The sequence below is a fragment of the Polyodon spathula genome, chromosome 11 (assembly GCF_017654505.1).
Source record: "Polyodon spathula isolate WHYD16114869_AA chromosome 11, ASM1765450v1, whole genome shotgun sequence".
NCBI classification, from domain to species: Eukaryota; Metazoa; Chordata; class Actinopteri; order Acipenseriformes; family Polyodontidae; genus Polyodon; species Polyodon spathula.
In genome coordinates, this window is record NC_054544.1 from 4,675,733 (window position 1) to 4,693,512 (window position 17,780).

Genomic DNA, 17,780 nt, shown 5'->3' on the forward strand with positions numbered 1-17,780 from the left:
AGCCTCTCTCAGTGTGATCTGGTCCAGTCAGTAAGAAACGCATTCCACAGAGAGACAGGTAGCTCTGTGCATATTGGTCACTGGATGTGTCTAAATCACAATCAGTGTGTAATTCTCAGATTAGAATAAACATAAAACTAAAGCAGTAAAATTAAGTTACTGTAGATCCAAATTGTACAAGATTTTTGGCTGTGGGGGAAATTTGGAAAACTACAAATTCATGCAATGAAGAGAGTGAGTGTGGAACGATATTTCCTTCTCTCTCTCTCTCTCTCTCTCTCTCTCTCTCTCTCTCTCTCTCTCTCTCTCTCTCTCTCTCTCTCTCTCTCTGTGATTCCCAGTGAGATCAGGAGTTTGAAGCTCAGGTTCACAACAGTTCCTGTGCAGCGATCATTAAGAGCAGTAAAATCACACAACTCAATTAATCACTCCCACAACTACACTCCCTGCAATTAAGCCCCAGTGCTGCTGAGCTAATTGGATTGCCAAATGAAATCAGTGCAGACATAGGAACATCCATCCAGCACCGGCACAAGTGAACTCATCCGAGTGATTCACACAAGACCCTGCTCCTGTCTAGCTCAGCAGAGACAGACAGAGGGGGTGCAGAGAGGAGTGGAAGAGAAGAGAGAAAGGGGGGAAGAAAAAGAGGGAGGAGGGGGGGTGAGAGAGACAGAGAAGAGGGAGGGAGAAAGGTATTGCAAGAATGGCAGATAAGAGGCCTTGTAAAAGGGAGGGTGTGACAGGACTTGAACTGGACTCCCCCTCCCCCTCTTCCTCCCACTCCCTGTTTCCCCCAAGGCGACGAGGAGGGTCAGGAAGTGTACAGAGACACGCGCCCCCCCGGGTTCAATGCCAACCGCCGGCGCAGCCGAGCCGTTCTGTACCACCTGTCAGGGCATCTACAGAAACAGGAGAAGGGCAAGCTCAAGCTCAACAACGTGAGTACAGCACAGCATTGCACACTGAGAACAGCACAGCATTGCACACTGAGAACAGCACAGCATTGCACACTGAGAACAGCACAGCATTGCACACTGAGACACAGCACAGCATTGCACACTGAGAACAGCACAGCATTGCACACTGAGAACAGCACAGCATTGCACACTGAGTACAGCACAGCATTGCACACTGAGAACAGCACAGCATTGCACACTGAGAACAGCACAGCATTGCACACTGAGAACAGCACAGCATTGCACACTGAGAACAGCACAGCATTGCACACTGAGAACAGCACAGCATTGCACAGTGAGAACAGCACAGCATTGCACACTGAGTACAGCACAGCATTGCACACTGAGTACAGCACAGCATTGCACACTGAGAACAGCACAGCATTGCACACTGAGAACAGCACAGCATTGCACACTGAGAACAGCACAGCATTGCACACTGAGAACAGCACAGCATTGCACACTGAGTACAGCACAGCATTGCACACTGAGAACAGCACAGCATTGCACACTGAGTACAGCACAGCATTGCACACTGAGAACAGCACAGCATTGCACACTGAGTACAGCACAGCATTGCACACTGAGTACACCACAGCATTGCACACTGAGTACAGCACAGCATTGCACACTGAGTACAGCACAGCATTGCACACTGAGAACAGCACAGCATTGCACACTGAGTACAGCACAGCATTGCACACTGAGTACAGCACAGCATTGCACACTGAGAACAGCACAGCATTGCACACTGAGAACAGCACAGCATTGCACACTGAGTACAGCACAGCATTGCACACTGAGTACACCACAGCATTGCACACTGAGAACAGCACAGCATTGCACACTGAGAACAGCACAGCATTGCACACTGAGTACAGCACAACATTGCACACTGAGTACACCACAGCATTGCACACTGAGTACAGCACAGCATTGCACAGTGAGTACACCACAGCATTGCACACTGAGAACAGCACAGCATTGCACACTGAGTACAGCACAGCATTGCACACTGAGAACAGCACAGCATTGCACACTGAGAACAGCACAGCATTGCACAGTGAGACTCAGCAATGTGAGTATAACACAGCATTGCACACAGAGTATAGGAGAGCATGACACACCAAATTAACCTGATTTTGTGTTAATATGTGGAATTCATTGATTGGTTATTGTATCACACTATTTGAGAGAGAGAGAGAGAGAGAGAGAGAGAGAGAGAGAGAGAGAGAGAGAGAGATCGAGAGCGAGAGAGCCCAGACAGGCTGGTTATTCACTGTTCTGTGGAGCTCTAAAGAGCCCCAGGCAGAGCGAGGTTGCCTGTAATCAGCACCAACATTGTTTCCCTGCTCCAAGCTGACTGATGAAGCTGTGCACCGCACACAATGAAACATTCAGAACACAGAGGCCAGTCAGGACAGCTGAGAGAGTATCACAGTGCAGCATTAATCACTGTCGACAGGGGAGGGGGAGAGGGAGGACAGGGGGCAGAATGAGCCTTATTCATATTGAAGTTTTATATTAATTAGGACTTGGGTTAGCTTCGTTAATCATTCATTGACTTCATTAGTTGAATTTGTGACGGGTTCTTAAATTAAAAGAAGAAAGTTAAGAAAGAACGGCAATCTCTTTTCATGTATCAAACTGTACTTATCATAGAGCTGTAATACACGAGTTCTGCTGCCCAGAATTACTAGCAGTACTCTGTACAACACCCGCTGTCTCTCCCTATCTCTAACTCTCTTCCCCGCTCCCCTCTCCTCCCTCCCCCTCACCCACTCTCTTCCCCTCTCCATCTCCCTCTGCAGAATGTGTTTGGAGAGAAGCCCCCTGTCCCAGAGTACAAGGTTGCAGCCATTCAGAAGTCACGCTTCATCCTGCTGCACTATGGCACCTTCAAGGCGGGCTGGGATTGGCTGATCCTGCTGGCCACCTTTTACGTGGCGGTGACCGTGCCCTTTAACGTGTGCATCAGCGTGGTGGGAGGGCGGGATGACTGGAGCTCCGCTTCTCGCAGCCCCCCCAGCGTCAGCGACATCCTGGTGGAGATCCTGTTCATGCTGGGTGAGGGGCTGAGGGGCGAGCTGAGCACATCTCTTTATCCTGTCGTTATCTTTCTGGACACTTTCGTTTAACTTTTTTTATATACTAATACTCTCTTTAGACTGTCTTTATTCAGCACTCCCTCTGTTTCACAGTTCAGTAGTTCCTAAAATTAGTGAATCTCTCCCTCTCTGCCTCTCTGTGATTGTTGGAGGTTCCCGCAGAGCAGACAACCCTGTTTCACTCTGAAGTGGGGCTGGTCCTGACAGGCAGTGGTCAGGGGCTCAGGGGGAGCTGTGCTGCACAGGCAGGTGTTCTCAGCTTTCCGCAGGGGGGGTGGCAATGACCTCGCCCGAAGGGATCCCTACAACAAGTGTAACATTAACAAAGCACCCACCTCTTCTCATGTAACCTTATGTAAATAGAAAATAGCATGCAGCCACACAACACAACAATCCTTCTCCCCGTGCAGTGACAGGCTTCCACTGATAAACTCTGCAATGGATTCCCACCACGCATTTCCACCCTGGGTCTACCACAGGTTCCATGCAGGGATAGGGAATATCAATGAAGGAACTTGCAGGGCAAATTGTCCCAACTCAAGTGTCACTGTTTTGACTATAACCTGAACATTTTGCAGGTCACATGAATTTTAGGAGACTCAGCCAGAGGCTCAGCCAGGCGCAGCTGTGAGGAAGTCACAAAGCGATGATGTGTTGTTAATCGAACAACTCTGTAGATTCTCCACGCTCAGTCTCTTCTGTTCAATAACATTGATCCAGTGTGATATTTACTGTATATATTACCTCGATTCTTCTCAATTAAGTTGGTCCACAGCACATTTACAGTGGCTTGCGAAAGTATTGACCCCCCTTGGCATTTTTCCTATTTTGTTGCCTTACAACCTGGAATTAAAATTGATTTTTGGGGGTTTGTATCATTTGATTTACACAACATGCCTACCACTTTGAAGATGCAAAATATTTTTTATTGTGAAACAAACAAGAAATAAGACAAAAAAAACAGAAAACTTGAACGTGCATAACTATTCACTCTCCCAAAGTCAATACTTTGTAGAGCCACCTTTTGCAGCAATTACAGCTGCAAGTCTCTTGGGGTATGTATCTATAAGCTTGGCACATCTAGCCACTTGGATTTTTGTCCATTCTTCAAGGCAAAACTGCTCCAGCTCCTTCAAGTTGGATGGGTTCCGCTGGTGTACAGCAATCTTTAAATCATACCACAGATTCTCAATTGGATTGAGGTCTGGGCTTTGACTAGGCCATTCCAAGACATTTAAATGTTTCCCCTTAAACCACTCGAGTGTTACTTTAGCAGTATGCTTAGGGTCATTGTCCTGCTGGAAGGTGAACCTCCGTCCCAGTCTCAAATCTCTGGAAGACTGAAACAGGTTTCCCTCAAGAATTTCCCTGTATTTAGCGCCATCCATCATTCCTTCAATTCTGACCAGTTTCCCAGTCCCTGCCGATGAAAAACATCCCCACAGCATGATGCTGCCACCACCATGCTTCACTGTGGGGATGGTGTTCTCGGGGTGATGAGAGGTGTTGGGTTTGTGCCAGACATAGCGTTTTCCTTGATGGCCAAAAAGCTCAATTTTAGTCTCATCTGACCAGAGTACCTTCTTCCATATGTTTGGGGAGTCTCCCACATGCCTTTTGGCGAACACCAAACGTGTTTGCTTATTTTTTTCTTTAAGCAATGGCTTTTTTCTGGCCACTCTTCCGTAAAGCCCAGCTCTGTGGAGTGTACGGCTTAAAGTGGTCCTATGGACAGATACTCCAATCTCCGCTGTGGAGCTTTGCAGCTCCTTCAAGGTTATCTTTGGTCTCTTTGTTGCCTCTCTGATTAATGCCCTCCTTGCCTGGATCGTGAGTTTTGGTGGGCAGCCCTCTCTTGCCAGGTTTGTTGTGGTGCCATATTCTTTCTATTTTTTAATAATGGCTTTAATGGTGCTCCGTGGGATGTTCAAAGTTTCGAATATTTTTTTATAACCCAACCCTGATATGTACTTCTCCACCACTTTGTCCCTGACCTGTTTGGAGAGCTCCTTGGTCTTCATGGTGCTGCTTGCTTGGTGGTGCCCCTTGCTTAGTGGTGTTGCAGACTCTGGGGCCTTTCAGAACAGGTGTATATATACTGAGATCATGTGACAGATCATGTGACACTTAGATTGCACACAGGTGGACTTTATTTAACTAAGTATGTGACTTCTGAAGGTAATTGGTTGCACCAGATCTTATTTAGAGGCTTAATAGCAAAGGGGGTGAATACATATGCACGCACCACTTTTCCGTTATTTATTTTTTAGAATTTTATTAAACAAGTTATTTTTTTCATTTCACTTCACCAATTTAGACTATTTTGTGTATGTGCATTACATGAAATCCAAATAAAAATCAATTTTAATTCCAGGTTGTAAGGCAACAAAATAAGAAAAATGTCAAGGGGGGTCAATACTTTCGCAAGCCACTGTATCACATTGCAGGTGGAAGGACCCATTTGACCATGTGCCCAGGTCTCTGTGTTGGAGAAGCTGTGGAGCTGCTCAGTTGTGACAGTGCTGTGAATCTCTCTCCATTAACTTTGTTGCATGATCAGAGCTGTGCAGAACTTGGGAATCACTAATGTGAAGTGACTCTCTGGAAATAAGCTCCCCCATCTTAGAGGAGCCTGTCACTTCAATAACCGCTCCCAATTCAAAGCTTTGCACACTCTTTCACGCAGACCAGCACACACTCTCACAAAGACAAGCACACACAGACCAGCACACACTCTCACACAGACCAGCAAACACACAGCAGCACACACTCTCACACAGACCAGCACACACACTCACACAAACCAGCACACAAAGACCAGCACACACTCTCACACAGACCAGACATCAGCACACACTCTCACACAGACCAGCACACACAGACCAGCACACACTCTCACACAGACCAGCACACACACTCACACAGACCAGCACACACAGACCAGCACACACTCTCACACAGACCAGCACACACAGACCAGCACACACTCTCACACAGACCACACAGCAGCTGCAACACACTCTCACACAGACCAGCACACACCACACACACACTTGGGCAGCACACACTCTCACACAGACCAGCACACACAGACCAGCACACACTCTCACACAGACCAGCACACACAGACCAGCACACACTCTCACACAGACCAGCACACACACTAGAGCACACTATCAGACCAGCACACACAGACCAGCACACATCAATCTCACACAGACCAGCACAGAGTCTCACACTCTCTCACAGACCAGCACACAAAGACCAGCACATCTCATAAGACCAGCACACACAGACCAGCACACACACACACTCTTCACAGACCAGCACACACCAGCTCCACACACACACAGACCAGCACACACACTCATCTTTAGACCAGCACACATTCTCACACAGCAGCACACACTCTCACACAGACCAGCACACACAGACCAGCACACACTCTCACACAGACCAGCACACACTCACACAGCAGCACACACTCTCACACAGACCAGCAAAGACCAGCACACACTCTCACACAGACCAGCACACACATCACAGAGACCAGCACACACTCTCACACAGACCAGCACACACAGACCAGCACACACACACAGACCAGCATGAAAACTCTCACACAGACACACACACACAGCAGCACACACTCTCACACAGCACACAGACAGTGTGAAACCAGCACACGTGTGTTGACCCTGTCTTGTTTTGTGACCAGCTCCGTCACTGGTCCTCACCAGTGTGTCAGAGGTGTGTCGGTCGTGTGCGATGTTCACGTGTGTCACACAGTGTCCTGGTCAGAGACACTCTCTGGTCGAGAATTTCACTGACCAGCACACAGTGTGGTCCATCACCACAGACCAGCACACTCGGAGTGTTTCTGGTCGGTGTGTGACCATCCACACAGACCAGCACACGTGTCTCACACAGACCTGCACACAGTGTGTCACTGGTAGTGTGGTGTGTCTGGTCACAAACAGACACCAGCGTCCACACACACAGACCCTCTCACACAGACCAGCGCACACCGACCGTGGTGTGTCTCACACAGTCTCACACGTGACCAGCACACACTGTCACTCACAACAGACTCGTCACACACACTCTCACACAGACCACACACACAGTGTTTCTGGTCACACAGAGTGTGTCTTGACGTGTGGGTCTAGCGCGTGTGTGGTGACTCACACACTCTCACACAGACCAGCACACACAGACCAGCAAACACACAGCACACACTCTCACACAGACCAGCACACACACTCACACACCAGCACACAAAGACCAGCACACACTCTCACACAGACCAGCACACACAGACCAGCACACACTCTCACACAGACCAGCACACTCTCACACAGACCAGCACACACAGACTAGCACACACTCTCACACAGACCAGCACACACACTCACACAGACCAGCACACACAGACCAGCACACACTCTCACACAGACCAGCACACACTCTCACACAGACCAGCAAACCAGCACACACAGACCAGCACACACTGATCTCTCACACAGACCAGCACACTCTCACACAGACCAGCACACACACACACACTCACTCACACAGACCAGCACACACAGACCACACACACAGAGCAGCACACACTCTCACACAGACCAGCAGCACACACTCTCACACAGACCAGCACACACAGACCAGCACACACTCTCACACAGACCAGCACACACTCTCACACAGACCAGCACACACACAAGCACCAGCACACTGACAGCAATTGGTTGCACACACACTCTCACACAGACCAGCACACACTCTCACACAGACCAGCACACACTCTCACACAGACCAGCACACACTCTCACACAGACCAGCACACACAGACCAGCACACATTCTCACACAGACCAGCACACACTCTCACACAGACCAGCACACACAGACCAGCACACACTCTCACACAGACTCACACAGCACACACAGCAGCACACACTCTCACACACACAGCAGCACACACTCTCACACCAGCACACACACTCTCACACAGACACTCTCACACAGACCACACAGACCAGCACACACTCTCACACAGACCAGCACACACTCTCACACAGACCAGCAAACACTCTCACACAGACCAGCAGCACACACTCTCACACAGACCAGCACAGACCAGCACACAACCAGCACACACAGACCAGCACACACTCTCACACAGACCAGCACACACAGACCAGCACAGACCAGCTCACACAGACCAGCACACACACTCTCACACAGACCAGCACACACAGACCAGCACACACTCTCACACAGACCAGCACACACACACACACAGACCAGCACACAGACCTCACACAGACCAGCACACACTCTCACACAGACCAGCACACACTCTCACACACACAGACCACACACACACTCACACAGACCAGCACACACTCTCACACAGACCAGCACACACTCTCACACAGCAGACCAGCACACACAGACCAGCACACACTCTCACACAGACCAGCACACACTCTCAGCACACACCTCTCACACAGACCAGCACACACTCTCACACAGACCAGCACACACACACACACACACACCTCACACAGACCAGCACACACTCTCACACAGACCAGCACACACAGACCAGCACACACTCTCACACAGACCAGCACACACAGCACACACACTCTCACCAGCACACACAGACCAGCACACACTCTCACACAGACCAGCACTCTCACACAGACCAGCACACACTCTCACACAGACCAGCACACACACACAGACCAGCACACACTCTCACACAGACAGCACCAGCACACACTCTCACACAGACCAGCACACACTCTCACACACTCTCACCAGCACACACAGACCAGCACACACTCACACACCAGCACACACAGCAGCACACACTCTCACACAGACCAGCACACACAGACACAGCACACACTCTCACACAGACCAGCACACACAGACCAGCACACACTCTCACACACACTCACACACAGCTCACACAGACCAGCACACACTCTCACACAGACCAGCACACACTCTCACACAGACCAGCACACACTCTCACACAGACCAGCACACACAGACAGCACACACTCTCACACAGACCAGCAAACACTCTCACACAGACCAGCACACACAGACCAGCACACACTCTCACACAGACCAGCACACACTCTCACACAGACCAGCACACACAGACCAGCACACACTCTCACACAGACCAGCACACACAGACCAGCACACACTCTCACACAGACCAGCACACACTCTCACACAGACCAGCACACACAGACCAGCACACACTCTCACACAGACCAGCCAGCACACACTCTCACACAGACCAGCACACACTCTCACACAGACCACACACTCTCACACAGACCAGCACACACTCTCACACACACACTCTCACACAGACCAGCACACACTCACACAGCACACACTCTCACACAGACCAGCACACACAGACCAGCACACACTCTCACACAGACCAGCACACACACCAGCACACACACTCACACAGACCAGCACACACTCTCACACAGACCAGCACACACAGACCAGCACACACTCTCACACAGACCAGCACACACAGACCAGCACACACACTCACACAGACCAGCACACACTCTCACACAGACCAGCACACACAGACCAGCACACACACTCACACAGACCAGCACACACTCTCACACAGACCAGCACACACAGACCAGCACACACTCTCACACAGACCAGCACACACACTCACACAGACCAGCACACACTCTCACACTCTCACACAGACCAGCACACACTCACACACTCTCACACAGACCAGCACACACAGACCAGCACAGACTCTCACACAGACCAGCACACACACTCACACTCTCACACAGATTGGCCTTTTCAGGTTCAGGTTTTTTTTTTTTTTAAACTGCTGTCAACATCTCCCATAGTGCTCCAGGGTGGTGTTTGCAGTTTACTGGTTTCATTTGGTTTCTGTGGGTTTCTGGGCTGCCAGCTCTAACTGCTTCCCATTCTCCAGATATCCTGCTGAACTTCCGGACGACCTACGTGAGCAAGTCAGGCCAGGTGGTGTACGACCCACGCTCCATCTGCGTTCACTACGCCACCACCTGGCTCTTCGTGGACCTGATAGCAGCGCTGCCCTTCGACCTGCTCTACGCCTTCAACATCAGCGTGGTGAGTCAGCATGGCCACAGGCTGGTGCTGTGTGCAATGGGGAAATACATCAAGGTTGTGGCATGGGAGGAACACAATGAGGTTTAAACTGAGGGTGCTGACTGAGTCATTCCTCTCCCCCTCTGTGGTTCTTTGCTTCCCTCCCCACCCCCTCACTCCCCCCTCTGTCTCCTCAGTATTTTGGGGTTCACCTCTTGAAGACGGTGCGTTTGCTGCGTCTCCTGCGTCTCCTGCAGAAGCTGGAGCGGTACTCTCAGTACAGCTCCGTGGTGCTCACTCTGCTCATGCTCATGTTCGCGCTGCTCGCTCACTGGATGGCCTGCATCTGGTTCTTCATCGGCCAGAAAGAGCTCGACCTGCACAAGCCAGGCACATGGGACATCGGTGAGTCAGGGGCTGGGGGCTGGGGGCTGGGACTGGGCGGATGGGGCACTGGGCAGCTGGGAGCTTGGGGCTGGGGGCTGGGAGGGTGAGGTGCTGGGGGCTGGGAGGCTGGGGCACTGGGGGGCTTGGGGCTGGAAGCCTGGGGGGCTGGGGGCTGGTTTGCTGGGGGGGGCTGGGGGCTAGGAGGCTGGGGCACTGGGGGGCTGGGGGCTGGGAGCCTGGGGGGCTGGGGCACTGAATGAATAGACTAGACAGACCCTGGTAAAACAGCATTACATGGATGTAGTGTTGTCAGCCAAGTCTACAATGAAAAGTGTAATAATGTGACCATGGAAAGAGGCGAACCGTTAGAGCAGCATGCTCTTAAAAATAGATGAGGCTTTGTGTTTGAAATCAGACCGCAACGGTGCTTGGCTCATGTTCTGATATCTTGAGGAACAAAGAAGATGATTAAAGCTGTACGTGTTTCACAGAGCCAGGGAGCACACTGAACATCGATCGGAACGGCACAAAGTAAACTCAACAAAGAGGAATGAAACAGTCAGCTCCAGTCCACAGTGTGCTGACTGCAAACAAACAGCATGTTCTCTTTCATTGAGTGTTCATGAATAAATACTTCAAACAACATGACAACACAGGAGTAAACTGACAGCTCGCACTGCTCCCTTCGTGCTCCTGCATGCACTCTCCATTCTGCTAACCAGAACATCCACAATCACTTCAGCAGCTAATCAACTCAGACTGCAGTTCGTCTAACCCTTTCTAGTTTGCTTCCACAAATGCTCCAGACAGAAAGCAGTGTTTATAACTCTCATCCCAGATAATGAGTTCCTGCTCTGAGTTTGTCTGTAAAGTAATGCCACTCTCCCCTGGGCTGCATCTTAGACTCTGCTTTGTATCTTGACGGGAGTGCTGGATTCACTGCAGTGCTATATAGCCACTAGACCACACTTTCTCCCAGTCTAATGCAGTCAGTCTCAGTCAGTGCTGACTGGGATTAAAGTGAGCCGATAGCTCATTGACACCTGTCAATTATTCAGAGAGGCCTTTTCCCAGCAGATTAAGGCATGCTCCACACAGCACTTTGAAAGGGTTTGCAGCCCACGTGCCATTTGATAAGACTTGACCTGGGAACTGTGGCTGTTGCAGGTTAGAGAGAACGAGGACTGCTAAAACCCATGCTGAGTCTTCATAGAAAGATCTTTAATAACCTGAAGATATGGCATTTAAAGATGCGAGATCCAGTCAATCTTAAAGGAGTTACATACTTGTTCCATGTTCTCTCTCTCTCTGTGTCCCTCCCAGGCTGGCTCCACGAGCTGGGAAAGCGCTTGGGCTCCCCTTACGTCCTGACCCCGCTTCTCAGAGCTCCTGATTCTGGGAATGTGACGGTGCTCGGAGGAGCCCCGCAGAACTCTAGCCAATGGAATGTGTCGGGGGGGGAGCTGCTGGGCGGAGCGTCCCTGAACTCCAGCCAAGGGAGTGAGTCGGCTGCAGAGCTGACGGGAGGGCCCTCTGTTCGCAGCTCCTACGTGACATCACTGTACTTCGCTCTGAGCAGCCTGACCAGCGTGGGCTTCGGGAACGTGTCTGCAAACACAGACGCAGAGAAGATCTTCTCAATCTGCACCATGCTCATTGGAGGTGAGAGCAGCACTGTCTCCAAACGTTGAACACACTGACTCCGGAGCGCAGGAGGTTTTCCACTTCAGGAAACAAGGTGCATCTTTAAGCCTGTGAAAAACAAAGCAACTTTCAGGCAACGTTTTCTGGCAGCTTACGAAGCAACTTGCTGTAGGTGACATTTTAAAGCAAAATTGTATAACAATGTCCACTACGACTTAGACTTCAGAAAAAGTTGTCTGGTTTTACATGGGCTTGAGAAAGTGTTTTGTTGTGTGGAGATGAAGGGTGGAGCACATCCCCTATTGGATATTTAAAAAAATAAAAACTCCCCTTTCCTTTTCTCGCTCCTCTCCTCCCCTCCCCTCTCCTCTCCTCTCCCCTCTCTCTCCTCTCCTCCCCTCCCCTCTCTCCTCTCCTCCCCTCTCCTCTCTCCTCTCCTCTCCCCTCCCCTCCCCTCTCCTCTCCTCTCCTCTCCTCTCCTCTCCTCCTCTCCTCTCCTCTCTCCTCTCTCCTCTCTCTCTCCTCCTCTCTCCTCTCCTCTCTCCTCTCCTCCCCTCTCTCCTCTCCTCTCCTCTCCTCCTCTCCCCTCTCCTCTCCTCTCCTCTCCTTTCCTCTCAGCTCTGATGCACGCGGTAGTGTTTGGTAATGTGACGGCGATTATCCAGCGCATGTACTCACGGCGCTCGCTCTACCACACGCGCACCAAGGACCTGAAGGACTTCATCCGCGTGCACCGCATCCCCAAGCAGTTGAAGCAGCGAATGCTGGAGTGCTTCCAGACCACCTGGTCCGTCAACAACGGCATTGACGTCAATGAGGTACAGGGGGAGGGGGGACAGAGTCATGAAAACCGACTTCGGTGTGACCAGCTCGCTTCTGCTCACTCACTGGAGATGTGGTGTTCTCTTTAGAGCCAGAGAGGATTTGAAGGGAGAAATTGTGTGGGAAATTATTATGATTATGTTTATTAATGCCATAAGCTGACATTGACAGAATATCTCAATCGAGAGATAACACCCCTACAGAAATTGGAGTAGTTCACCTTGTGTGAAATGTGACTAGAGTGCCACGCAGGTCGCAGACAATTCAAGTTGGGCCAGGTATACTGCGTCACTCTCTCTCTCTCTCTCGTCTCCTCTCTCCCCCTCCCCACCCAGCTGCTGAAGGATTTCCCAGACGAGCTCCGTGCTGACATCGCCATGCACCTGAACAAGGAGGTCCTGCAGCTGCCCTTGTTTGAGTCGGCAAGTCACGGCTGCCTGCGCTCCCTGTCTCTCATCATCAAGACCTCGTTCTGTGCACCGGGGGAGTTCCTGATCCGCCAGGGCGACGCACTACAGGCCATCTACTTCGTGTGCTCAGGGTCCATGGAGGTGCTCAAGGACAACACTGTGCTCGCCATCCTGGGTACGGCAGGAAGAGAGAAGCACAGGGGCTCACAGCTCATACATCCTATTAGAAGAGAGAAGCACAGGGGCTCACAGCTCATACATCCTATTAGAAGAGAGAAGCACAGGGGCTCACAGCTCATACATCCTATTAGAAGAGAGAAGCACAGGGGCTCACAGCTCATACATCCTATTAGAAGAGAGAAGCACAGGGGCTCACAGCTCATACATCCTATTAGAAGAGAGAAGCACAGGGGCTCACAGCTCATACATCCTATCAGAAGAGAGAAGCACAGGGGCTCACAGCTCATACAACCTATTAGTCTCCATTAAGAACATATTGGTACCCATTACACTTAGAGCTGTGCAGAGAGGGTTTTAAACCAAAGTGAGAAATTCATTCTCAACATGATTACAAGTGGCCAATGAACACTTACCATATATTAGAAATCAGTCATTGAACTCATTTTGCAAAGTGCATTCGATTGCATCTCCTAAAACAATAAGAGGCCTCCAGCGAGACTTTGCCTCTTTCAGTACCAGTCAGCATCATAGTCCGACATTGTGAAAAGCATTCAGCTCTGGATGCTGTACATCAGTTCAATGATATTTCCTGTCAATTATGCGGTCGTGCAGCTCCTGGTGTGTTGTACACCCACTGTGCTGCCTCGCTGTCCTGGTGCTGCTCATCACCATCACATTGCACTGCAGCAGTAATTCAGCCCCCACAGTCCCTTCATTACACCAGGATCTCCCATATCTGAGCTCCTCTCACCTGCTGGCTGGGACTCTATCACACAGCTAGCTTATTATGAACAGACATGTGCTGACAATTGTGGGTACAGAACCCCCATTTACACAATAGCTTAATACCCCCTCTTAATAGCATTGAAGACACTGAAATACAGGACAAGGATTCCTTCGTCTAATAGAAAGAGTGTGTGCTAATGCCAGTGTGTGTATACGTGCGTGTCTGTGTGTGTGTGCGTGAGTGTGCGTGCGTGCGTGCGTGCGTGCGTGCATGCGTGAGTGTGCGTGTGTGTATGTGTGCGTGCTTGTGCATTTGTGTGCGTGTGAAGGTGTTTAATGTATGTAAGGATGGTTGTGTTTATGTATATTTTTCATGAATGAGTGTGAAGTCTTGTTGGAAAGGGTTGTGCTTCTGCTGTTGTTAAGGGATATTGCGGAGGCGGACGTCACTTTCCAGTGTGACACATATCTAGAGGAACACTCGGCCAGTTTTCCTGGCTTCAGAACACATCACTGAGAGTATCACAATCGGAGCTTATACAGAGGCGTCAATCTGTCTGTATCTCACACTTTTTACATGTGCGTGGATGTTGGCCATTTAAAAGCTCAAATTTCTTGTATTTGTGGCCGTGGCGGGGGGATGTACAGTAAGTGACTAATAACATTCTCTTCCACGTCGCTGTGTCTTCTGGCAAGCCTCTTCCTCTTGCTGTTTACAATCTGTGAGCAGGACCTGCGTCCACCCGGGCCAGACTGCAGGCCTGTGTCACACAGAGCAAGCCTCGGGAGCAATCCCATCACCCCCTGCGAGTGCTCAGACTCGCAGCCAGTTCATGTGTTCCTGCCTGGAATACGACAGTCTAGCAGTACAGGGATCTAGCAGTGGGGTCTACCAGGGCAGTCATTCCCAGTGAAGGAGAATAAACCTCTGGGGCCATTCAGCATGTACTCTGACAGCCTTCAAGCACACCGACTGCTTGAAAACTTTCCCAGGGTGAAGATGTCAGTTCAGTAGGTATTTTCTAAATAAATGATATTATTATAATAAAAAATCCTCGTGAATGGATCAGATTTCAGATTTATGTCTCGCTTCTTGCTTGAGATACAACATTTCAGTGACGTTCATAACCACAACAGAGCGTTTCTTTTCGAGAACATAAACAAACTAGACAACGAACACATGTCTGATAATAGAAGTGCCGTAGTAATCCTAAACTGTGGAGGAATGCACAACACTTGCTTTAAAAAAATGTAAGCCAAACGTTCCATCTAGAAGACTTAATCAATGTCTTTATAATCGGGGTAGAATGTACTAATCAAAAAGTCCAAATGCTTTTCTAAAGCCGACTGTTTCATTTAATTCCCTCCTCCTGTGAATACTCCTGCAAGCCCATGCTGTCCTGCAGCCAAGGGCTGTATCACCACCCTGCAGCAGTGACTGGCTGTGTGGAGATGCTATTTCTGGGCTGCCTGTTTACTGTTTATACTCAGACTCGCAGCCCTGTGCCCACCCACTCCAGCACATCAAACAGGCCTCTTCTGGTTGTACTGGCACCTGCCACTCACAGCAGAGAACACTAGCAACTTTCCCCACTTCAGACCCTCCCTGAGCAGCAGGGTTCCTACTACTTGCCCCAGGCTTTAAAGGATAGGCACCAGGCCTCTTTCCTGATGGACATCATGAAATATCCCAGCTCTGCTGGGGAGGCAGAGCCTGTGACTGAGAGTTATTGAGGAAAAGTGTTTTGAAGGATATTTTAGTTTAAAGAGGGTATATTTAGTTGCTGAGGGAGTGACTTAATGATTAGAGCTGAGTGAGTGGGAAGGGAGCAGTGTGGTCTAGTAGTTATAGCTGAGAGAATGGGAGGAAGGCAGTGTGGTCTAGTGGTTAGAGCTGAGGGACTGGGAGGGAGGCTGTGTGGTCTAGTGGTTAGAGCTGAGGGACTGGGAGGGAGGCAGTGTGGTCTAGTGGTTAGAGCTGAGGGACTGGGAGGGAGGCAGTGTGGTCTAGTGGTTAGAGCTGAGGGACTGGGAGGGAGGCAGTGTGGTCTAGTGGTTAGAGCTGAGGGACTGGGAGGGAGGCAGTGTGGTCTAGTGGTTAGAGCTGAGGGACTGGGAGGGAGGCAGTGTGGTCTAGTGGTTAGAGCTGAGTGACTGGGAGGGAGGCAGTGTGGTCTAGTGGTTAGAGCTGAGTGACTGGGAGGGAGGCAGTGTGGTATATTGGTTAGAGCTGAGGGACTGGGAGGGAGGCAGTGTGGTCTAGTGGTTAGAACTCAGGGACCTCAGAGCTGTAAGTGATGCAGTTATTGCTATGCAATGGTCAGTCAATGATAGAACATTCACCCTAATGACACTGATTGGACCTGCTCAGGAGGTCGTGTGAGTGACGTGTTTGTCTTGTTGCAGGGAAGGGAGATCTCATTGGCTCTGACTTCCTGACGAAGGAACAGGTGATCAAGACAAATGCCAATGTGAAGGCGCTGACCTACTGTGACCTGCAGTACCTCAACCTGAAAGGCCTGCGTGAGGTGCTGCGGCTCTACCCAGAATACGCCCAGAAATTCATAACAGAGATACACCACGACCTGACCTACAACCTGAGAGAGGGCAGCAACACAGATGTAAGTACACAAGCACTGAGATACACAGTGAGGCTCTCTTTGACAGAGACACCTACCAAGACATACACACTTGGACAGAGACACACAGTGATGGCACAGAAATTCATAGCAGAGATTGGATGCACTGACAGTTACTGACAACTCACACACTGATCTAAAAACTCTCTTTCTCACTCACTCACACACACTGATCTAAAAACAAAAGCCTCGGCTGGTCTGCAATGACAGAAGCAGTGGAGCACTTCTGTATAATATTGTACTGTATAGTATTGCATTGTGCTGTATTGTATTGTATAGTCTCATTCCACTCATGCTGTCTCACGCAGTGAGGTTGTCCCCGCAGCTCTGCCTGCAGGCTGTTACTAAGAATGGCTCCTGAGTGCTAAAATAGCAACCATCCTCCCTGATGCACCGGGGGAGTGGGAGGGAAAAGGGTACACATGAAAGCAAAAAGAAAAACAATCCATAATTTATTAAAGAATCTGTACTAGCAGTTGTACTTAAAAATACAAATAAAAACAATCAAGTGTCCAGGCATCAATGGCAGTTGTTAGCACATGTGCTGTCCAGGGTTGTCGTGATTGTGTGTAAACACTAAAAAGTAAACACTGATATGATGTGTGTCAGCCACTACAAAATGAACTATACTGTTTAATCATTCTTATTGAAGTATATATTCGAATAGTATAGGGTGCTGTTTAAGATACAAACTCTGACCTGTCCTGCAGCGGTATCAGCTTGTATAGCGCCCTATGGGATATTTTCTATG

General features: G+C 49.9%; 1 protein-coding gene across 1 annotated transcript in view; it reads left to right on the forward strand.

Moving 5' to 3' along the window:
• The window catches only part of LOC121322761 (potassium voltage-gated channel subfamily H member 8-like), a 75,347-nt gene that overhangs the window by 51,606 nt on the left and 5,961 nt on the right, over positions 1 to 17,780 (forward strand). The window contains exons 4-11 of the mRNA XM_041263038.1: positions 802 to 941; positions 2,771 to 3,026; positions 10,085 to 10,242; positions 10,419 to 10,626; positions 11,932 to 12,270; positions 12,871 to 13,070; positions 13,410 to 13,659; positions 16,797 to 17,011. Coding sequence (XP_041118972.1) covers positions 802 to 941; positions 2,771 to 3,026; positions 10,085 to 10,242; positions 10,419 to 10,626; positions 11,932 to 12,270; positions 12,871 to 13,070; positions 13,410 to 13,659; positions 16,797 to 17,011 — 1,766 coding nt within the window. The remainder of the gene's footprint in view (positions 1 to 801; positions 942 to 2,770; positions 3,027 to 10,084; positions 10,243 to 10,418; positions 10,627 to 11,931; positions 12,271 to 12,870; positions 13,071 to 13,409; positions 13,660 to 16,796; positions 17,012 to 17,780) is intronic.